Source organism: Rhinopithecus bieti, unplaced genomic scaffold (genome assembly GCF_001698545.2).
Source record: "Rhinopithecus bieti isolate Rb0 unplaced genomic scaffold, ASM169854v2 scaffold_16834, whole genome shotgun sequence".
Lineage (NCBI taxonomy): Eukaryota > Metazoa > Chordata > Mammalia > Primates > Cercopithecidae > Rhinopithecus > Rhinopithecus bieti.
Window position 1 is genome coordinate 1,327,280 of NW_016809297.1, and position 24,362 is coordinate 1,351,641.

Genomic DNA, 24,362 nt, shown 5'->3' on the forward strand with positions numbered 1-24,362 from the left:
ATAAATCACTAATTATTACTTTCATTAGTTTAGGTCTGTTGTTTCTTATTTCCAATGAAGGTAAATGTTGGCTCCTTGCACATCCCTTCTTATGGTACTCTATCTTCCACCCCCAGTAGTTTGTTAAATCAGATTTAACACATTTATTTCCCAGAATAAAGCAATTAATCTTTTACACTTACTTGTAAAATATTATTTAAGTCTACTATGGACAGTAGGAATGACATAAAGTAAAAATCCTTCTGTGTGAGCCATGTGTTTCACATTTCTATGCTATTCTGGACCTTCTATAATTTCCGACCAATGTCATTACATTGTGAACACCAAACTGGAAATCAACACAGTCTTTCCTCTTGGAGTGTTTTGCTCATCCATGTTCCAAATCTATTTTTATTCTCTAGAAGCCCAATCTGTTTCAGATTATTTTTCTCATTCCAGTCCCTGCATTTCAAAAGGCTAACCTTAACCTGTTGAGTGGTGCGTGTGTGATTGTGGATGTGTGTATGTGTGTGATATAATAAGAAATATCTATTTGGTCTCTGCCCCTGGCTCCTAACACAGAGCTCCTAAAACCCATATAATCTCCTGAGCAATAGGGGTGCTGGGTGCATCTATTGTTCTAATATTTGGTCTTTGACCCTGCTACCTGACACAGAGTTTCTAATCCCTTGGAATTTCCTGGGCATTAGAAATGTCTTTTGTTCTAATGAGGTGACTGTTGGATAGCTTCAGGATGGGGGCTGGTCATGAGAAAGTTCAAGCCATGATTAGAAGTTTGAAATTTTCAACTCCACCCCTCCCCGCATCTTCAGGAAAGGGAGAAGAGCTGAAGACTGACTTAATAATAGGTCACGCCTATGTGATCAAGCTTGCATAAATATTATTGAACTACCAGTTGCTGAGAGCTTCCAGATTGCTGAACTCATGGAAGTTCTTGGAAGAATGGGTGCCTGGAAAGAGCGTGGAATCTCTGTGCCCCGTGCCACATACCTTGCTCTTTGTCCCTCTTCCATCTGGCTGTTCATCTTTGTCCTTTGTAATATTATTTGTAATTGATGGGTAAATGTAAGTAGTGTTTCCCTGAGTTCTGTGAGCTGTCCTAGCAAATTATGGAACATGAGGAGGGGATCATGGGAACCCTGACTTATAGCCAGTCAGAAGTACAGGGGCTTATGATTGGCATCTGAAATGGGGACAGTCTTGTGGCCTGAGCCCTTGACCTATTAGATGTGACTCTAACTTCAGGTAAACAGTGTTAGAAATGAGTTAAATTATAGGATACCCATTGGTGTCCAGTGGAGAATTGCTTTGTGTATATGGGGGAAACCCCCATATATCTGGTGTCAGAAGTGAAGGATTGAGACTATTGAGTGAAAGTTTAGCAGGAGAGAACAGTTTGTTTTCCATTATATATACATCATCTTTAAAATATATTGTTCCCTTACAGAGCATATTAACTTAGATTGTTGGCTGTTGGGCAAACATCTTAGAGAATTATCAGCCTGTTCTCTAATGAGAACCAAATGTTTATGGTCTTAATCCCCATTCTACTCTTCACATGTAGTAGGCTTTGACATGCTCATAATCCCTATAGTATTCTCCTTTTCTTGCAAAAACATATCCTGGGCAGATAGAAAAAGATAGAAAATAACTTTGGTTCTCCATGGAGAATGGGATTTGGATGAAGCATCCTCCTCAAGAGAAAGTGGGGTGCAGGGTTTTTTGCTCTGCTTTTATTCTTCTATAAAGATTTTTGAGAAAGTCTCTGATGAGAAGCCACAGGTATGAATAAGGTTTCATGCAGAACTGGCTTGCATGCTCACACACACAAGAGCTTGGCCCTCTCATAGCCATTCAGCCAGTGATACTAACTGCTTTCAGATGGAATACAGGGTCAGAAAAATGCACTATTTATATATATATATATAAATAGCTGCCATCATACTCCAGGGACATGTAGATCATTCACTTGACATTTTCCCAACAGAGCTATTTCTCTGTCTATCTAGGAGACATTTCTGTTTCTCCTCTGTTGGTGAGGGGAACTCAGGTGACTTGCTTAAGAAGTGGGTCAGAGAGAAAGAAGCATACTCATCTTTGCATTCATCTTTAACTCTAGAAGGCTAGCAGAGTTTAGCACATTCTCACACTACAAGTCTAAATTTAAAGAGAGGAAACAACCTGGTTGGGAGATTTACCTATACTTTTATATTCTTTTATGGGAGAGGCTTACCTTAGCCTTTCTCCCTCAGCACATTCAATTTCATTGTTCTCTTCCCAGTAAATCAGAAATTTCTTGGCAAAATGTGTGGCTGACTTGTGCTAATGATAATAGCAACATTCTCTCCTGCAAGTATGCTTCTGTCATTATGCCTTGTAGAAGACTGGAAAAACCTGACAACTGTGACCCAATTATAGCTACTTTCCAAATTTGCAGAGGAGTGACCTTCAGGTTTACATTAGTTGACTTTCAGGGTGGTGAGTACTGATCACAGAGCACTTTTATATAGTACTAGGCATTAAAGATATGTTTCACCTAAGTATTTCCAAACCAAGCATTCTATTATAAATATGCCATCAATTCACCAGATGTGGTGCTGACAAATTATGTAAATACTGACTGCATTTTGAATTCCAAGTATTACATTAACTGGAATTTAAGCTTCAGATGGTGATTTGGATTAGATGCCCTTTAAGATTTTTTTCAGTATTAAGTCTTATGCTTTGTGGTTATTGTATTACTGCCAAAAGGAAAATGTGGCCAATGGAATATATATACTTTAAGGTCAGTGAAAATAAAAACAAGATGAAGCTGTTTTTAGTTTCTGTAAATCTATTCTACTGGACAATTAATTTGTAAAATAAATAGTATGTGATTGGATGTTTCATTTCTTAGCAACCTACACTGGCTAGACTTACTTTTACAGATAACTCCTTAAAGTTTATTTCCTTGATGTTAGATTTTTCTCTTATTCTAGTGATAAATAACCTTACTTTTCATTTTTTTTTTCAAGGTACTGTCCAAGAAGCTGGAACATTATTATCCAGCAAGAATGTTCGTGTCAACTGTTTGGACGAGGTAAGATTTTAGAAGTTTAATAAAGGATTTTACTTCCTAAGAGATAATATATCAATTTTTTTTTTTTGAGATGGATTTTTGCTCTTTTGCCCAGTCTGGAGTGCAGTGGCACAATCTCGGCTCACTGCAACCTCCGCCTTCCGGTTTCAAGTGATTCTCCTGCCTCAGCCACCTGAGTAGCTGGGATTACAGGCACCCACCAAGCACTCCCGGGTAATTTTTGTATTTTTAGTAGAGATGGGGTTTCACTATGTTGATCTGGCTGGGCTTGAACCCTGACCTCATGATCCTCCTGCCTTGGCCTCCCAAAGTGCTGGGATTACAGGCATGAGCCACTGCGCCCAGCCTTCAAATTTGTTAATACAAGTTTTTTTTTCTAGCATTTTTGCTCATATTATCCTAACAATTCCTAAACTAAATGTAAGCAAATAGGTCAAAAAAGACAAATAAGCATGTAAAAATAGTTTAGTCTTATTAGTAATCAAATAAGTGCAAATAAAGTCAAAATCATATTATTTCTTGTCAAGCATGGGGAAAAATGGACTTTTAAATGCTAATGGTTAAGTGTAAATTGATGTACTATTCTGTAGAAACTTTTGGAATATGTATCCATTTTAACTGAGTATATTATTTGATCCAGCAACTTCACTTCTAGGGAAAGTTAAGTGAACCTAAACTCAATTTCCTAGGATAGTTGCTTCTAAAATAAGTTTTGGAAATGATGGTAACATCTGAGCATTACAGTAGCCATTGGCCATGTGTGACCATTAAACACTTCAAATAAGGAAAGTTTGACTGAGGAACTGGATATTTAGATTCCTTCATTTCTTTCAGTTATTAGCAGCTTTATGGAGGTATAATTAATATACAATAAGCTATACATATTTAAGGTGTAAAATTTGTTAAGCTTTGACATATGTATATACCTGTAAAACCATCACTATAATCAAGATGATGAAGATATCCATCACCTCAAAGGTTTCCTCATACCCCTTTGTGATCTCTCCTTCCTGCCCTTCCCCACCCACTCCTGCAGAAAGCATTAATTTGCTTTTAGTCACAATATATTAGTTTGCATTTCCAAGAATTTCGTATGAATGAAATCACACAATAGGTACTCTTTTTTTAAATCTAGCATCTTTTATTTAGCATGGAGATTCACCTGTGCTGTAGCATATCTTACTCCTTTTTCTTGCTGAGTAATTTTTTTTTATTGTATGTGTATACCATAATCTTTTTATCCATTCAACGGCTGATAGAGTTTTGGGATGTTTCCCGTTTGGGGACTATTACCATAAAGCTTCTATGAACATTTATATACAAATGTTGGGATGGACATATGTTTTTATTTCTTTTGAATGATTTATCTCCTCTTTATGGGTTGTATGTTTTTATTCTTTCCATGTTTGATTGTTTTTTATTGGGTGCTAGACATTGTAAATTTTACCTTATTGGGTGCTATATGATTCTATATTTTGATAAATACTTCTGAGCTTTTTTTTGTGAACACAGTTAAGTTACTTGGAAGCAGTTTGATTATTTCAGTTCTAGTTTTTAATGTTTGTTAGGTGGAACTAGCAAAATGCTCAGTGAAGGATTTTTTTCCTGGTGTTGAACTAAGGCACTTCCTTGTCCTCTCTGCAATGTTCTCAGATGCTTGAGGTTTTCCACCCTGGCTGGTCGAACAGGCAATCTTCCTGGCCCTGTGTGAGCTCTGGATGCTGTTCCTTGTAATGCTGTCAGCTAGTTCTTTGCCCAGGCTTGGGTAGTGTCCACATATCCATGTGTTGATCAGTACTCCAGCCAAACACTCTGAAGAAACCCTCTGCAGATCTTTAGAATTCTCTTTCTGTGCAGCTCCCTTCTCTCCTCTCTTTTACTCTTCCTGGGAATTTAAGTCAACTTGGTGACCCTGGATGCTCAACTCCACTGCCTCAATGCAGTCTGCCAGGCTCAGTCTGGCTGACCTCTCCATATACTGTAACCTAGAAACCCTCTTAAGGTGATAAGCTAGGCAATTGTAGGAGCCAATTCAGTTGCTCTCCCTTTCTTAGGGATCACATGTTTTATTGCCTAACCGACAGTGTCTTGCAAATTGTTATTTCATCTGTTTTTCTGTTACTCTAGGAAGACGCTTTTGTTACTAATCTTGGCTAGAAGTACCAGTTTCTAATTTTGTTTAATGTTAATTAATTAGAAGTTAAATTTTAATAGACATATGTGGCTAGGGACGACTATATTATGTAGCATAGTCTAGTGCTAAAAAGTTCATTGGACTTCCATTTCTCATGCGGAAGGGAAAGGGGTTTTGTTAACTCTTTACCCACACATGGGTAGCAAAATTAATATCAGACAAAATAAAGTTTAAAGCAAAAAATAATTATATGGACATTCTGTCTTATATGTTAAATTAATAATCCACCAAGAATAGCCTTAAGTCTTTTCTTATAAACTTATCAGCTGTAAGCATTGAGGTTCATAAAGAAAAAAATGGTGGTGCTCCAAGAAGAAATCTGTAAGACCGCAACAGCACCTTTTAGAAACTAACAGATTAAATAGAAAAAAAATAACGTAGGATGTAGAAAATTTGGATAACCCAATTAACAGTACATGGACTGTATATTAGCAGAAAAAAATAGTATATTTTCTTCTTTACATGTAACATTGATAAAAATTCATCCATGTATTATACTATTTTATAAAGGAAGTTGTAGCTTATTTCAGACAGCTTTGCTAAATGTAGTATAATACATTTGAAAAGAAACAAAAATATAATCCAAATAATGAAGCACATATCTTGGAATTTGTTTGTTTGACTCTAAATAATTCTTAGGTTAATGAAGATAAAGCAATAAAAATTGCCGACTATTTACAACTGAAAGTACAACATTTATCAAAAGCTTTCTTTGCTGGCCAAAGTGATACTAAAAAGAAATTTTGTAGTGTTTGTCATTGCACTTGTAATCTTTGTGGTGTTCTGAGCTTTCAATTCATGAAATTATTTAAAAAGTAAGTATACTAAAAAAATAGAAATGATTTAGAAAAAATAAAACAGAAATTAAAAAATTGTAAAGCAAATAAACATAAGCAACAATGTAAAAGTAGATAAACTGGAAATAATCTAAATTAAAAACTATTGTGTTTCAAAGCATATCACCGAGAAAGCGAAAAGACAATCTATAAAATGGGAGAAAAATTTTACAAATTGTATCTGATAAGGGACTTGTAAGTAGAAAATATTAAGAACTTCTACAACTCAATAATAAAACAATATATAACTCAATTAAAAAATGAGCCAAAGATCTAGATAGATATTGCTCCAAAGAAGATATATAAATGATCAATACATAATGAAAAGAGGAGCAACATCATTAACCACCAGGGAAATGCAAATAAAAAGCACAGTGAAATACCACTTCATATCCACCAGGATAGCTATAATCAAAAAGGTGGTATAGCAGGTATTAGTGAGGATGTAAAGAAATTGGAGCCCTCATACATTGCTGGTTGGAATGTAAAATTGTGTAGCCACTTTGGAAAATAGTCTCTAAGTTCCTCACATGATTAAACATGGAGTTACCATATGACCCAGAAATCCCACATATATACTTAAGATAAATGAAAACATATATCCACACAAAATTTTGCTTATGCAAATGCATGTTTATAACAGCATTATTCATAATAGCCAAAAGTAGATACAACCCAAATGTTCAACTGATGAATACATCAACAAAATGTAGTATAATCCTACTACTGAATAATGGGTATTATTCAGTTACAAAGATGAAAGAAATGTTGGTATTTGCTACAATGTGCGTGAACCTTGAAAACATTAATGCTAAGTGAAAGAAGTCAGTCACAAAAGACTGCATATTTTAGGATTCCATTTATACAAAATACCAAAAATAGGCAAATTCATAGGGACAGAAAGTAAATTAGTGGATGACTAGGGCTGAGTAAGGGAGTGGGGTAAAGTGGGAAATGACTGCTAATGGGTATGGAGTTTCTTTCAGGGATTATGAAAATATTCAAAAATTGATTGTGGTGATGGCTGCACAACTCTGTGAGTATATGAAACCCATTTATTTGTACAAATTAATTGAGTAAATTGTATTCTGTATGAATTGTATCTCAATAAAACAGGAAAGAAAAAATAGTAAAAATTATCAACTTAAAACCGAAATATAGATATAGCTTGGGAAGTACAAGAAAGAAAACAATATGTATAAACAGTAAGGAGGAAGGAAGGAAAGGAGAAAGGGAGGGAGAGAGGAAGGAAGGAAAGATGGGTGGAAGGAAATGAGAAAGGGAAGGAGGGAGGGAGGGAGAAAGAAAAATATAACTACAATTATAAAGAAGATTGTCATAACTTTTTTATTAAGCCAACACATGTGGAAACCCATATGATCTTCGTAGAAAATTAAAATCGATACATTCATCTCATACAGAAGTAGAAAAACTGGGCTGGGCGCAGTGGCTCACGCCTGTAATCCCAGCACTTTGGGAGGCCGAGGCGGGTGGATCACCTGAGGTCAGGAGTTGGAGACCAGCCGGGCCAACATGGTGAAACCCCTTCTCTACTAAAAATACAAAAATTGGCCAGGTGTGGTGGCAGGCGCCTGTACTCCTAGCTACTTGGGAGGCTGAGGCAGGAGAATCGCTTGAACCCCGGAGGCGGAGGTTGCAGTGTGCTGAGATCGCACCATTGCACTCCAGCCTGAGTGACAGAGTGAGACTGCCTAAAAAAAAAAACAAACAAAAGGTAGAAAAACTGGAATAATCAATAATTGAGGAAAATTTGTATAAATATTTTTAAATCTCCTACCACCTTCAAAAGCTGCAAACCAGAGTAAGGTTTACCAAACTCTAAGGACCTGTTAATTCTCATTTTACACTAATTATACCATTAGTTTAGAAAAAGATGGGAAGATACTCATTTATTTGATAAAGCTAGCATAATGCTGATGCCAAATAGTAAGAAATTCCACAAAACTATGGACCCAGGTCACTTTATAAATACAGAGGCAAAAATTCTAAAAATGTTAGCGGGTTGATGCAGCCATCTATTAAAAGGATTATAAGACATCATAGCCAAGTAAGGTTTTTCCAAGAATGTTAGGATGGTTCAGTTTTAGAAAACCTTTCAGTGTAATTCACTATATTACAGAATAAAACAGAAGCAAATAGGATCATCTCAACACATGCTAAAATGTATATTATAAGATATAATAACCTTTGATGGTATAAACTAACAAATTAGGATAGAATGACTCTTCTGTAACCCGATAGAAGGTTTGCAGAAACCTTCCACAAACTTTAGCATCATACTTAATATTCAAATAGAAGTACCAAAATCAAGACAAGAAACTTCCTACGTGTTCCTGAAGATTGAGTGGGCTGCAGACAGACTTGGCCTCTGTGATCATCCTTGAACACAGCACAGAAGTTTTTGCACTTTCATTCCCTTTCCCTGGAGCATTCTTCCTGTAGTTATTTGCATTCCTAGCCTCCCTAACTTCTTTCAGGGCTTTGTTCAAGTGCCACCTTTTCAGAGGGACATTCCTTGAATGTCCTCTTTAAAATAATAGTCTTCTCTTTCCCTCTGGCACTGCTCCCCTTTACTTAATATTATTTTCTTCTAGCAGTTGTATCACTATCCATCTAGTCACCTGTACTGTAAGTCCCAGGGACTTAGACTATGGGAGGCATGAAGTTTGCTTATTGCTACCTCCAATGTATAGATCAGTGCCTGACATATATTAAACACTCATTAAATATTTGCTGAATGGATGCTGCATTTAATGACAGAATTCCAGTGTAATAGCCTAATGTTGATTAATTCTCTGACTTAAGAATTATGGGAGAGGAACTTTATATTAAGGTGATTGTATCTAATGAATTGTAGAAGCTCGTTTCTCATGCAGTTCAGTTAAGCAGACTACCTGCAAGGTTATCTTTGGGAAATGACAAGGGCGTGAGGATTTTTACTCTTGCATATCATTGAATCAGAGATGCCATAGATTAAAAATTCATCTAGATATTTTTTAAATGAGGGGAGTGGAAACTGATGGTAATTTGTGAGACTTTAGTAAAGTGAAAATTCTGGAGATTTTAAATATAAAAGTGAGGTGTATCTTAGAATTGATGAATTACAGTATGATAACATTTTATGAAATCTTATCACTACCTTTCTAGTTTGAGGTGGACATTTATTTTAATATTCTGTCTGATGCTAAGTTATTTCATCTTTACAACTGTAATATAACATTTTAAATTAACTTGCATCATGTATTTTGAACATGGGAATATTCTCTTCTACTTCTAGTAGATAAGCAGTATTGTTTCAAATTATTTCCTTTTCTGGATATTTACACTGAAATACTATAAAAACACTAGAATAAATAGAAAATTTATAGCATGGTGGGTTTATATCTCTATGGAGCATCAAAATTTATTAATATTACTTATTTTCTCTTTGCCCGTGGAAAAGTTTTTATAAACAACGTGGTACTAGAACCAAGATAATGAATAGTAATCATTGCAGTCAAAATTTATAATCTTCCTTCACACTGTTCTAAATTCTTATAACACAAAAGTGAACTAAGATAGGAAAGTATATGTGATAGCCACTTCTTTGAAAAATAAGTGTAAATTTGTTACTTATCAGTAGTTTTTTTTTTTTTTTAATACCCAGGACCATCTACCACAGCACTGAAATTTGATATGGGAAAATCATATACTGCATTATAAACACGACAAAAAGAGCAGGTTCAGAGATTGCACAGCAGATGATATGATTGGGATATTTACCTTTTATTTTTCTTTTTTTTTTTTTTTTTGAGACAGAGTCTCGCTCTGTTGCCCAGGCTGGAGTGCAATGGTGCCATCTTGGCTCACTGCAACCTCTACCTCCCCGGTTCAAGTGATCCTCCTTCTCCAGCTTCCTGAGTAGTTGGGACTACAGGTGCCCACCACCACACCTGGCTAATTTTTGTATTTTTTAGTAGATACAGGGTTTCACCATGTTGGCCAGGCTAGTCTTGAACTCCTGACCTCAAGTGATCTGACCACCTTTGCCTCCCAAAGTGCTGGGATTACAGGTGTGAGCCACCTTGCCCGGCCGATATTTACCTTTCTGGAAAGAAACTTCTCTCATTGGGTTGCTCTAAAAACCACTTCCAGCTAAGGTGACAGCTGGTGAACAAAAAACAACAAGCGAGAAAGAGAAAAGAGACAGGAATTTTTTTTTTTTAATGAGAGGAAAGGGAGTAGTAGGAGACAGGTAAATGGGCAGAATTAACACAGATGACAGTGAAAACACAAACACAAGAAAATAAAGACAGTAGGTGATGTGAAATTCAAAAGCTTTGCATATCTCTTTTGGTCTTAAGCAGATCATCACATTCTGTTGAAAGCTTTGTGTTTTGTTTTGTTTTGTTTTTTTAAGCTATAGGTCAGTTCTGTAGTCTGGGGATTATTCATGCTCAGAGCTAGATAACCTCTTGTTGTAGGATTGGATTGCTGGGTGATTGACTGCCCACCTGTTCTGGATAAACAGAAAAAAACTAACTCCATGGTGAAGTCTGGTCCTAAAATCTGCAAAAGAAACAGCTGTTTGCTTCTTTGTGGTGGCCTTTCTAATGGTCCTGTGTCCTTCCCCTACCACCCCTCAGGCTACACACTAGCTTCTTATGGACAAATTCTATCATCCTTTAGGAGATATCACCCAAGTCATGCTCGCGATATGGTTTTGCCTTATTGAAAAGCTAAAGGCCATGCAGTCCATTCCCACTCCCTTAAACCACTCCATTGGCTGCCTCTGTACAATGAGATTTACCCATACCCATCCACCCACTCCCAGCATGCTAATATCCCATCTCTATAGAGACTCCTAGCTAAAGGAGTCTTCAAAGTTATCATCTGCTTATCATTTTTCCATTCTTACTCTCAAGCAATGTCCCTTGCTTCCACGGAGTTTTCTCTTTTGCAATGAAAGGTCCCAGCCTCTCTATCATTCTCGTCTCCACAACCCTCTGAACATAGTGTGTACTGCATTAACAAGATGATGGCTTATGTTCATAATAATAATTTGGAAGCATCAAGAATAATTCACATTATGTTAGCATTCTAAGCTTCACTAAGGTAACGGATTATATGTTTTACAGAGCTTTTCACCCAAAACAACATTGATGTTTTGGTACTTACAGCGTTTCGCATACATTACTGAGAAAATTCACTCACAGTAACAGCTCATCTATGAATCTACCAAATAATAATAGTAGCTAGTACATAAAAGGTTGGATGTTTCGTTGAATATGCGCAAAGCATATGGAGACCAAACAGTGTAGCCTAGCATAAATACTACCAACCATTTCTCCATATATATATACAATCACATATAGTCAAATCATTTGTATGATCAAAATATATGTGTGATTTGACCAAACAATGTAGCTTAAATACTACCAACCATTTCTCCATATTTATACAATCACATATAATCAAATCATATGTATGATCAAAATATATGTGTGATTTAGGGAATCATGGTTTTAAAAAATGATACCACTGTAATATGCATTTCCTTACCTTTTCTCATTGACAATAATTTGTGAAAAATGTTCCATTCTGTACATACAGATGAAGTCATTCATTTAAATATCCCATGTTATGCATATGCCATACTTTATTCAACTTTCCTCTTGAGAGGCATTGTTTGAGATTTTCCTTCTTTTAAAAAAATGTGTTTGTATCTGTTTTTTCGTTTGCTTTCTGAGAAAGTAAGTATGTTTGGAAAATTTGGGTTTCAGTCCCTGCCACCACTATTTACTAGTCATGTGAGGTTGAGCAAGTCCACTGTGAGTCTGTTTACTAATCTGTAAAAACATCTCCAGTAATAAAACCATCTCTTCCTCAGAAGTTTATGGAAGATCCAAATGTGGAAGTAAATATACAAATACATATTATAAAGATCATTTTAATTAATTCATATTCGTTTTATATTTCTAATTGCAGAAATTGTTCATAGGTACAGAAAAAACAGTAAAATTAAAACTTTTTCCCTCTTTCTATTAAAGAATGGAATGACTCCTCTAATGCATGCAGCATATAAAGGAAAACTTGATATGTGCAAGTTACTACTGCGACATGGAGCCGATGTAAATTGCCATCAGCATGAACATGGATACACAGCCCTCATGTTTGCTGCACTTTCTGGTGAAGTTTTAGTATTTATAAATATTAGTTACCTGTACAAACTTGTTACAAGTACATATATACTAAAAGATTAAATGCATTTTGATTTTAGTAATTTTATGATCAAGTTTTATGGAAAGGAATGATGGCGATTGGTTTTTGAAAAGCTATAATGCAGGAAATAAATTATATAATTAATTTGGTGATCTGTTTCTTTTGTTATTTAAATCAATTGATTCTTTATGTGGACAACATTTTGATGGAATTGAGGAACTGGATCTGTTTTTCTTTCAAGTTACCGCCTTTGATATTCTATATTTTTATATTTTCAAGTGATATGAAAACTTCTTTGTTCTTTTGAACAGTCGCTGTGATAGAGCTATCTGTTTGCCTCACTGGCACTTATGTACTAAATATGATGATCCATTTAGAAACTTACTCGGATTTGTATTGTTTATTATTTGCTGAATAAGGACAATTTAGAAATACTGTCTAAAATTAAGTGGGGTTATCTGTAATTGGTGTAGCTCTTTGAAAAATACAGAAGTAATATAATATCCTTGTACTTTGAAGATAATAATCTATGTTTTCGTAATCCTGGAACCCAGAAGCATTTCTAAGCACTGTATAAACCACAGAATCCAAAAGGACAATATTGATAAAAATTAACATTTTCATTTGTAGGATATACCATAGAGTTAAAATACAAACGAAAAACTAAAAATATTTATTATATACCTTAAAGGATTATATTGTTAAATATAAGAAGTTCTTTTAGCTGGGCACAGTGGCACACACCTGTAATCCCAGCACTTTGGGAGGCCAAGGCAGGCCAATTGCTTGAACCCAGGAGTTCGAGAACATCCTAGGCAACATGGTGAGACCTTGTCTCTACCAAAAATACAAACATTAGTCAGGCACGGTGGTGCATGTCTGTGGTCCCAGCTACTCAGGAGGCTGAGGAGGAGGATTTTTGAGCCTGGGAAGCAGAGGTTGCAGTGAGCTGAGATCATGCCCTGGCACTCCAGCCTGGGTGACAGAGTGAGACTCTGTCTCAAAAAAAAAAAAAAAAAAAAGAGTTCTTATAAATCAATTATAAAAAGAAAAATACTGCAGTAGAAAATTGGATGGAAAACTTGGCTGGGCGTGGTGGCTCACGCCTGTGATCCCAGCACTTTGGGAAGCCGAGGCGGGCGGATCACGAGGTCAGGAGATCGAGACCTTCCTGGCTAACACGGTGAAACCCCGTCTCGACTAAAAACACAAAAAATTAGCTGGGCGTCATGGCAGGCGCCTGTAGTCCCAGCTACTCCAGAGGCTGAGGCAGGAGAATGGCCTGAACCCGGGAGGCGCAGCTTGCAGTGAGCTGAGACAGCACCACTGCACTCCAGCCTGGGCAACAGAGCGAGACTCAGCCTCAAAAAAAAAAAAAGAAAAGAAAATTGGATGGAAAACAAAAGAAATACAACTGGCTGATCAAAATATAAAACATTTTGCACAGTAATCAAATAAATGCAAATTAGAACAATAAATTTTATTTTTTAGCTTATTATACTGGCAAATGTTAAGAAAGAGCTATAATGCTCAGGAACTTCTTTACACTATTTTGGGGAGTGCATGTCAGTCCAACCTTGCTGGATGGCAGCCTGGCAAAATGCATTCAAAATATGCATAACCTTTGATCTGGCAATATTTCCCAGGAGCTGTTCCTAAGCAAATCATAATTCAAACTCGTGAAAATGAATGGAAAATACTTTTCACTGAGTATAGTTCATAATAGCAAAATACCCATAATGACTACTTTAGTAGAAGAATGTGAATAGAATAGCATGTGTATGTTTATATAGAAAAAAGGTGTAGAAAGATAGATACCCCAGTGGTTAATAGTTATTCCAGAGCCTGTAAGTGTGAGGAACGGGATGGGTTAGCTGATATTAAAGGGGAACCCTATTCATTTTATCTCTTTTTTAAAAATGTTTTTGTATGTGTATTTTGATTTTATTCTAAGTGTTACCTCTAGGAAAACATATTTCATTTTGTTTAAAAAAGCGATATTCAATTCCATACTGCTTTTGCATTGCTTGATTTGTTTTCCAGAAAATAAGGTTAATTTCTAAGTAGGTTCTATAGCATTTTATTCTTTACTATAGTTATGATTCATGTTTTAAAAGAATGAAAATATCCATATGACCGAAACCTAAAACAAACTGGGGGAAAAAAGGTATAAAGAGTTTAGAAAAGGGATGTTTAAATTGTGTCCTCCTTAACATTAACAAATATGTTCCCTTTAAAACTCTAGGTAATAAAGACATCACATGGGTAATGTTGGAAGCTGGTGCTGAGACAGATGTTGTCAACTCTGTGGGAAGAACAGCAGCTCAGATGGCAGCCTTTGTCGGTGAGATTTTGCTGCAGTTTTACATTAGATTATGCCCAAAATTTCCCTTGTGGAAAAAAAACCACTTTGCTTCTCTTGGTGGAAATATTATCATGTTGCTTTAAAAAACATAAGTATTTACAGTCCATTGTAACTTAATGAAATACCTAGTGACTCTGGAGAAAACAAAAGGCTATTTCGAATTTCCACTTTTTGGAATACAAAGAGTAGTGGGGCCATTTTAATTGCTCACAAATGCTTGTAACGTGTATATTTATGTCTCTAATGAAAGTAGCTAACCGTACTGTTTAAGAATATGAAGAGTGAAGTCAGTAATCCCAAGTTAAATTTTGGCTGTGCCACGTGATAGCAAAGTACTTAATAATTCTGACCTTCACTTTCCTCATGGTAAAATGTTACAGGGTTATTGTGAAGATTAAAAGAGGTGATAGACTTGAGCTTTCCATGTAGCACTAAATAAATGGTATTAGTTAGTGTTGTTAATAATTATTACAACAATGACGTAACTCTTAGGAAAGAGTACTTTATAATAATATACAACTACTTCATTATCATTCTCATCAACCACAGACATTTATTTGGTGTGCCCAATAATTTTTGGCGTGTTAATCCTATTACTTGACATAATGTAAGGAAAGAGTGGGAGTGAATTCTTGTTCTTTGGTATTGTGACGCCATTGAATTGGTGGTGAAGAGACTCCACTGAGAGAAAAGCAAAGATAGCAATGTCGGATTTATTGGGAATGCAGTAAGTGGCCTTATAGGGACTAATAATTCATTAAACAAATAATGTTCACAACCTATAAAGCAAGCATCACTGTAGGTGTCTTGGTTATAGTGATAAGACAGGCTGTTCATACTTTCATGGCACTTAAAGGGTAATAGCAATGACAAATGGTACGAAAATATAAACTCCAAGGTAGAACTTCAGAGCTCCATAAAAATACCTAGAAGAGGAGGATCTATCCCATTCAAGGGGGTTTTGAGAGAAGTCAAGTTCAGATACAGTGGAAATTAGGTATGGAGGATGGTAACTGAATATTATGTTAAATTTTATTATAACATTTTCTTGAAACTACTAATAGAAGCTGCCATTGATTAAGCCAGGCACTCAGTTGCCTTATGACAGCTTTTTCTGTTAGAAGAAATATCCTTATTTTAATTTCAGAAGAACTTGAGAAAGGTGTGGCCTTGTGTAAGCTTCAGAGAAATATTTTCACTCCCATACGTACAGGCCACAAGTTGCCCCCATCTCAGTTCTAAGCTAATTTTGAGGGTGTCACTGCAGGGGGAAAGAACACTAAAGTAGGCATCTGGAGACTTGAACTTTAGTTCATGTGTGCTGATGATTAGTTATAGGATCATGGGCAAATTCCTTTACCTCCATAGACCTCAGTTTTCTGATCTGTATACAAAGAAGCGGGGGAATTAGGTGATCTCTGAAGTTCTATTTAACTGTACAAGTTTTCTTTATATCCACAATGTAACAAAATATTGCTCAGATAGAGGTAAAATAATTATCCCAAGATCACAGGTCTGGAAATGGAGGAGTCTCTCCTTTCAGGCATTAATACAATGCTCGTTTCTTTTTCTTAACACTACGATACTAACAAAATTTTACTATGGTAAAATTGTTTGCAGTTCTATCCTAACATAAGAGTAATGTTTTCATTCCATTTTAATCTATTTAATTTCACAGACAAAAAATTACATTGCACGCTTCCAGTTGTTACTGTATTTTCCAAATAATTAGCCTTTAAAAAAACTCATTCTCTCTTTTTTGTTTCATTCAAGTGGATCAGTATGTATACATGTGTACATACATACATAAGATTTTTGTCATTTTTTTAAAAATGCCATCCATCACACAGCAGATATTCCTTGTAACTTGTTTTCTTCACTTAGTAATATATCATGGACGTTCCTCCCATCTCAGTAGGCATAATTCATTTCCTTCAACAGCTACGTGATATTCCATGATATAGATGTTCCAAAGTTCAGTTAGCTCTCCCTTATTGACCAATTTTACAGGTTTTTAACCCCTTTTCTACAAATAAGGTAATAATCATCCTTGATTTTCTATTTTTTACAAGTTAGTATTTGAATATTTTTTACGTGTTAGAACTTTAATATCTCTAAAGTATTTCCTTGAAGTAAAATGGCTGAGACAGAGGATATAGAGGTTTTGTTTTTTATTTATTTATTTATTTATTTATTTATTTTTGAGACAGAGTCTCGCCCTGTCGCCCATGCTGGAGTGCGGTGGCGCAACCTCGGCTCACTGCAACCTCCGCCTCCCAGGTTCAAGTGATTCTCCTGCCTCAGCCTCCCAACTAGCTGGGATTACAGGCATGCGCCACCACACCACACCCAGCTAATTTTTTTTTGTATTTTTAGTAGAGACAAGGTTTCACCATGTAGTCAGGCTGGTCTCGAACTCCTGACCTCGTGATCTGCCTACCTTGGCCTCCCAAAGTGCTGGGATTACAGCCACCATGCCCGGCCTAGAGTTTTAATTTTAATGTAAGTCTAGATTCCTTTCCAAAAGGGCATAGTAATTCACAGTAATGTCCTCACCAGAGATGGGTATTATCATTCTTTCATTTTTTCCAATCTGATAGTTAAAAAGACTATACATTGTGAACTTACTTTCCCCTCATTATTCATGAAATTAAGCACTTCTGTTGTTGGTAGTTTGTATTTTCACTTTTGTGGATTGCCCACTTATACTTTTTTTTCATTTTTTTGTGGGGGGATGCCCTTTGTTATTGCTTTGGGGAGCTTTATGCATACAAATCCATTATCTAACAAATGTGTTTCAAATATTTTATGCCAGTCCTCCTCCTCCTCCTCCTCCTTTTTATTCCTTTTCTTCTTCCTCCTCCTCTTCCTCCTCTTCTTCTTCCTTCTTCCTTCTTCTTCTTTTTTAACTTTATGGAGACCTTTGCCATAGGAAATTTATTTATTTATTTATTTATTTTATTTATTTTTTTTGAGACGGAGTCTCACTCTGTCACCCAGGCTGGAGTGCAGTGGTGTAATCTCGGCTCACTGCAACCTCCACCTCCTGGGTTCAAGCGATTCTCCTGCCTCAGCCTCCCATGTAGCTGGGACTATAGGTATGTGCCACCACGCCCAGGTAATTTTTGTATTTTTCATAGAGCTGGGGTTTCACCATGTTGGCCAGGCTGGTCTGGAACGCCTTACCTTAGGTCCTTCCCAAAGTCCTAGGATTACAGGCATGAACCACTGTGCCCATCAGGAAATTTACTTTTAAGTAGTCATATTTTTTCTTTTATACCTTCTGTGTTTCTTGTTTTGCTAAAAGTGGGCCTCTTGACCAGGAGTTATATAAGTATTCTCCTAAATATCCTTCAGTTATTTTTTATGATTTTTTTGGTATCTCTAGATTTTATTTGTTTAGAGTTCATTTCTCCCCAGATATATAGCTAATTGTGATGGTACCATTTATTACACGAGCTAACATTATCCTACTGAATTGAAATACCACCTTTGTGGTAAGTTAAATTATCTTTTACTAAATGATTATATAATTATTTGCAGAGAATTAACATTTGTATGATGCTAGGACTTTCCATCCAATTACACAGTATGCCTTTACATTTCTTTTAGGGGAGGGAACTGACTTTTGGTCTTTCAATAATATTTAATAGGTTCCTTCATATCAATCCTTTCTTTCAAAATGTATTTCTTAGTAATTTGTAGGGTTACTGTCCATATGGTAAGAATTTGCACTACCACCTCCACACTCAATCACTTCCAGCTGGTTATGGATAATAAAGAGAAAAGTTATTGATTTCTGTATTTTTTTCTTATTTTTATTACAGTTTAATGGGTTTTCTAGCTATCAAATTTTATCTTGTTTTCTATTTGAATTTGCTTTGGGCTTCAAAGTTAGAAGAAATAATAGTGATAATTGACATGTCTTTTCTGTTTTAGTGAAAATATTTTAGCTTTTCACTTTTAATTTGATATTGCTATTGGTTTTATCATTGTATAATGTCACTCTTTTTCTTGTTGAATTCTTTTAGTTCTACTTTTACTGATATTACAGCTATTCCTAATTCCTTTTTTTGTCAATAAGCTGTTTGCTCATCTGTTATTTTCAATCTTTATCATTTCATTTAAGTAGTATAACTTACACTTGATCTTAGCCAAAAGGCCGAGAAGCGATAAGTAGTATAACTTACAAATGTATATAGGTGGGTTCTGTTTTATAATCCAAAATGATAGTTTCCCTCTCCTAACAGGTATTTAGCTTATGTATATTTAATGTAATTACTGATATATGTGGTTGCATTCCTCCTCTTTGACCTCATTTTTACTCTTTATTTTACTTGACATTGTGCACGCGTGTGTGTGTGTGTGTGGGTGCACGCGCGCGTGCGCACATGTATTTCCTTAAAGTGATTGGCTGGTCAAAACTGTACAGTACCACATCCCCCATCCCCAAGGCCCTGTATTTACCCATTTAGCAACCTTATAAGATGAAATCCTTATACTTCATTTATTTCTCCACATTCTCTGTTTTTGCCTTGTCAGGCCACAGGTCTTTCCTTTCTGCCTCCTCTGATAACTTCCTCAAAACCTGTGCCAATCATACCTGTCTGTAGCTGTGGACTTTGCTGAGAGAGTCTAGTATTTTTAGTACCAGCTGTAGTGAGAGTGTCATTGACAGGGTGTTGCTTCTCTTTCAGTAATCCACACCACCAGCTGTATGATTTGCCTGTCATCTATCTTCACCCACTCATACGAACTCCCTCTCTTACTGTCCTCTCTCTCCTCCCCTTTGTCTCCATTTTTGTCTTTAGATCTCTGTTCTCATTTAGGTTTTGGTTATAGACCTTTTCAAATGGGTTACGTAGGTTGTATATTCTTTGAAACCCATCATGACAAAACTATTAATACCTTTCTTTCTGAAATGTGAGTCATATTTTCCCTAGCTTTCTGACTCATATCACAGTTCTTTTCTCTGAGATATATAGAAGTTATTCTACAGTTTTCTAAGTTCTGGTTTTGCAAATGAGAATTCAACTTACTTTCCATTGTAAACTTTACATTTCTCATTCTGGAAGAGCATTTGATTTTCAGCTTATCCTTGGAAATAAAAAAGTTGAATAGGATATGTCTTGTTGTATGTGTGTGTTCCTATGAATCACACTCTGAGCCCTGTAAGTCTAGAGGACTCAAATCTAGTGATTGTAATATGGCAGCAAAATGATGTACTGGCTTTTCCACCCACAGCATTTATTTTCTATATTAATAGTATTATTTTATTTATGTATATTCAGAATTTATAAATTTAAAACCAGTAAAATATTTAAGAATTTCAATTACAAAATTTAAACCTAAACTAAGTATTTACAAAGATAAACTTTAAACATATTATTCAAATATGTTATTAGCAGATTAATGAAAATATCAAAATAAGCACTACCTAAAATGAAAAAGCTTAATCTGGGAAAAAAGGTAAAGTAATATTATTTTTTCTCTTTAAAAAGGTATAATTAAGCTGGGCACAGTGGCTCACACCTGTAATCCCAGCGCTTTGGGAGGCCAAGGCGGGCGGATCACCTGAGGTCAGGAGTTAGAGACCAGCCTGATCAACATGGAGAAACCCCGCCTCTACTAAAAAATACAAAATTAGCTGGGTGTGGTGGCTCATGCTTGGAATCCCAGCTACTCCGGAGTCTGAGGCAGGAGAATTGCTTGAGCCTAGGAGGCAGAGGTTGCCCTGAGCCGAAATCGCACCATTGCACTGTAGCCTGGGCAACAAGAGCAAAACTCCATCTCAAAAAAAAAAAAAGGTATAATTAAGAAATCCCTGACTGTACTAGGTGGAGGACTGACAAGAAGATATAGTTATAAGCTAATTCCATATTTTTCTCTCACTACTTTATCTTCAGGTCTTCCTATGTCTGGTTCAGTACTTTTGATGAGCTACTTTAGAACTTTGTGTGTGTGTGTGTGTGGGAATACCTATCTTTTTATTGAAGCTGGATGTATATTTTGTTTTAAGGAAGTATATGCAGTTTGTCTTCATCTTTTCTGGTTTCTTCACATACAGTTGTCAATTTCCTCACAGTTACTTGGATTGATTTTAATGCTGTGTTCATAATCCACTTGCATTAGATTTGCTTGGTTGAATGTCATTTTTCTCTCTGGAAGATTCTGGGAGAGGTGTTCATTTTCTAAACAGAGCACCTTGGCTCATTTCACATTTTTAATATAGATTGCTACTGTTTGACTTCTCAAGATGTATATACTGGGGAAAGAAATAAAAGAAATACCCACCTCTCCCAATACTCCCAAAAAGAAAGAAATTGGGTTTTCTGGTACTTAATAAAAGCATGGAGTACCAAAAATGGTATTGTGATCACTATTAAATTCTCTTTTCAAATCAGGGAGGTTTTCTTTTATCATTTGTTTAATTCTCCATCTATTCCTTTTTTTCCCTTGAGATTTCTGTTAATTTTCACTATTAGATTTCCTGGATTTGTTCTTTAGCTCTTTCATCTCTTGCATAATGATTTCTATACCTAAATTTTTCTGTTTTGAGATATTTCATCCACTTGATCTTTTTTGTTTGTTTATTTTGTTGAGACAGAATGTCTCTTACCCAGGGTTGAATGCAGTGGTGTGATCAAAACTCACTGCAGCTTTGACTGGGCATGGTGGCTCACGCCTGTAATCCCAGCACTTTGGGAGGCTAAGGCAGGCAGATCACCTGAGGTCAGGAGTTTGAGACTAGCCTGGCCAACATGGTGAAACCCCATCTGAAAATACAAAATAGATTAACCGGGTATGGTGGTACATGCCTGTAGTCTTAGCTACTTGGGAAGCTGAGGCAGGAGAATTGCTTGAACCTAGGAGGCAGAGGTTGCAGTGAGCCATGAGCCAAGATCACACCACTGCACTCTAGCCTGGGCAACAGAGCCAGACTCTGTCTCACCAAAAAAAAAAAAACAACAACAACAACAAAAAACAAAAAAACACCCTCACTGCAGTCTCCGACTCCTGGCCCCAAGCAATCCTCCTGCCTTAGTCTCCCAAGTAGCTGGGACAACAGGCACGTACAACTGTACCCAGCTAACTTTTTAAATTATTTGTAGAGATGGGGTTGTGCTACGTTACCCAGGCTAGTCTGCACCTCCCGGGCTTAAGCAGTCCTCTTGCCTCAGCCTCCCAAAGTGCTGGGATTATAGGCATGAGCCACCATGACTGGCCTTGATCCTCTGTGTTACTAATTTAGTTCTCAGTAGTAACCAGGATCACCTCTTTCAGTTTGCCTGTTAATTTTTAAAATTTAAATCTCTCTGCGGTTCTTGAAAGTCTATTTATATATTATAATTGAATCTGCTTAACTTAAATGCTCTTATTAGCTGTAGTTGTGGTGGTTATTGTTAGGGTAAATGTTATCCACACACTTCCAACCCAAGAAGCCCTCTGTTGGAGGCACTGCATAATCTTCAGAATTGCTGGATCCCCATAGGCACTTTGTTCTGTACCTCCCAGGCAGTCAGGTAAAGCTGATAGGGTCCTGGATCAGTGGAAGAAGAAAGTTTAATGTCTCAATTAAGACATTAATTAATTAGTTTAGAAAATGATAACCCCTCCTTCCAGAATCTTTAAGAAGAGAGAAAAATGACATTCAACCAAGCAAATCTAATGCAAATGGGTTATGAACACCGCATCAAAATCAACCCAGGTAACTGTGGGGAAATTTACATCTGTGTATGAAGAAACCAAAGAAGATGAAGACAAACTGCATATACTTCCTTAAAACAAAATCTTATATCCAGCTTCAATAAAAAGATAGCTGTTCCCATTAAAAAAAAAAAAAGTTCTAAAATATCTCATCAAAAGTGTTCAACCATTTAATTGAGACATTAAGCTGGTTTGGTCAGCAAACCAGCTGAGGCACAAGGATGAAGCCCGCCACTCCCGGGTTCTTCCAGGAACTTTCAGGGACAAGCAGAGCCCTCTGCCAGCCTCAAGCACCAGGGTCCAGCCGGCCCACAGTGCTGCCCCCACGCAGGTCACCTGTTGTCAGCAGGATCAAGCAGACGTTCCCAGGACCAAGCACAAGCAGGCAGGGGCCACGCAGACTGCCCCGGGGGGACCACTCTCCAGGAGCGGGGACCATGGCGTCCGCACGCTCTGCCCAGGCGCGCCTCCGCTGGTCCCCCGGCCCTCATCGGTCAGAACGGAGGAAGAAGTTTCTCCTCCGGAGATCCAGGCAGAACCTGCGCCGTCCTGTATGCCCTGTGGGTTCTGCCTGCTTGCCCAGAGTGGCCACTGCTTTGCTACAGAGAGGTAGTGGAGAGGGAGCTAGGGAGGGGAGGCCACAGGAGCACACTTGCAGGCCAGCAGCTTCCCCAAGGAAGAGTTTGCTTTCATAGAACCATTTTTAACTAGAGATGCCTTAGAGAAGTGGCTTGGAATTCTATGCAAAGCCACGATATGGATTCCAAGCTTATGGAAGCAAAAGCCTTTTCTCTACATTTCACAAAGAGGGCAAGCTTTTCTCAAATTTGGGGGGTAGGGGGTAAGGGGGAGAGGGTTTCAGTTTAATACTATCATTATAATAAGAACAATACTTTATATGGAGTAAATTTAAATTTTGTGTAAATACAACCGGATGTGATTAGGGAAACATGAGCATCATTTGTGTAGGCTGAGAAGAGGAGACATTTAACTTATAAGCAACTGTTTTGAAATACCTAGGGTCTCTTACAAGTTGAACAGTGCTTTCTTTTGTAATCCACATAATCTTCACATGTATTTTGGATTCTGTGTCTTTCAAAGATTGTTTATCAACTTTACAAGGAATGTTTATAAATGTTCTCTAAAATATTTTACCTCTCCTCCTCCTCTACTCTCCTTTCCTGAAAAATAAAGATATTGGTGCATGTTTACATCACAAAAATGGCAACATAATTAATTTTAAAATCCAGATGTGTTATTTTTAATACTAAAACTACAACTTTTCTATTTTTCTATGAAAAGGTCAACATGATTGTGTGACCATAATCAACAATTTCTTTCCTCGAGAGAGACTGGATTATTACACTAAGCCCCAGGGACTGGATAAGGAGCCAAAACTGCCACCAAAATTGGCAGGCCCACTGCACAAAATCATCACCACAACGAATCTTCATCCTGTCAAGGTAGTGTGGTGTCTACTATATTTGCTTTTTATGTAAATATTGCTTCAGAGTTTAAACTGCTTTTATTATACAGGATCATAATTGTCTTGGGTTGGGTTTTGTAGATGTAGAGCTTGCAGTGGGTTCTTTTGGCCTGTTGATTTATTGAAGGAGCACTCTCCATTAAAACCTAGAAGTGAGTGAGCGAGAGAGAAACAGACTAAAGCATCAGGAAAAGCCATGCAAAGAGATGGGTTCGCTGAAGCCTAGCTTCCACCTCATCCTACCGGGAGCTCTGGAGTGTGAGTGGCTCCAGAGAAGCAAGGGAGTCCAGCTTTTGTATTCATCAGTCTGTTGTTGGATGGGGCCTGTCTCCAGAGGGAAAGGACAGCCTCCCAGATAGTACTAAGTGAGGTGGCTCCCTTTCAGTGAGGGCAGTCTTCTGGAGAAAAGACCATAGTAGCTGACCCTGAGAGCCTCTGAGGCCTGGTATGCAGGCCTGGTAAAAAGGATGTAG

At 36.9% G+C, this 24,362-nt stretch overlaps 1 protein-coding gene across 1 annotated transcript in view; it reads left to right on the forward strand.

The window, feature by feature from the left end:
- The window catches only part of ANKMY2 (ankyrin repeat and MYND domain containing 2), a 49,894-nt gene that overhangs the window by 6,689 nt on the left and 18,843 nt on the right, over positions 1-24,362 (forward strand). The window contains exons 2-5 of the mRNA XM_017889069.1: positions 3,015-3,079; positions 12,160-12,298; positions 14,577-14,675; positions 23,706-23,866. Coding sequence (XP_017744558.1) covers positions 3,015-3,079; positions 12,160-12,298; positions 14,577-14,675; positions 23,706-23,866 — 464 coding nt within the window. The remainder of the gene's footprint in view (positions 1-3,014; positions 3,080-12,159; positions 12,299-14,576; positions 14,676-23,705; positions 23,867-24,362) is intronic.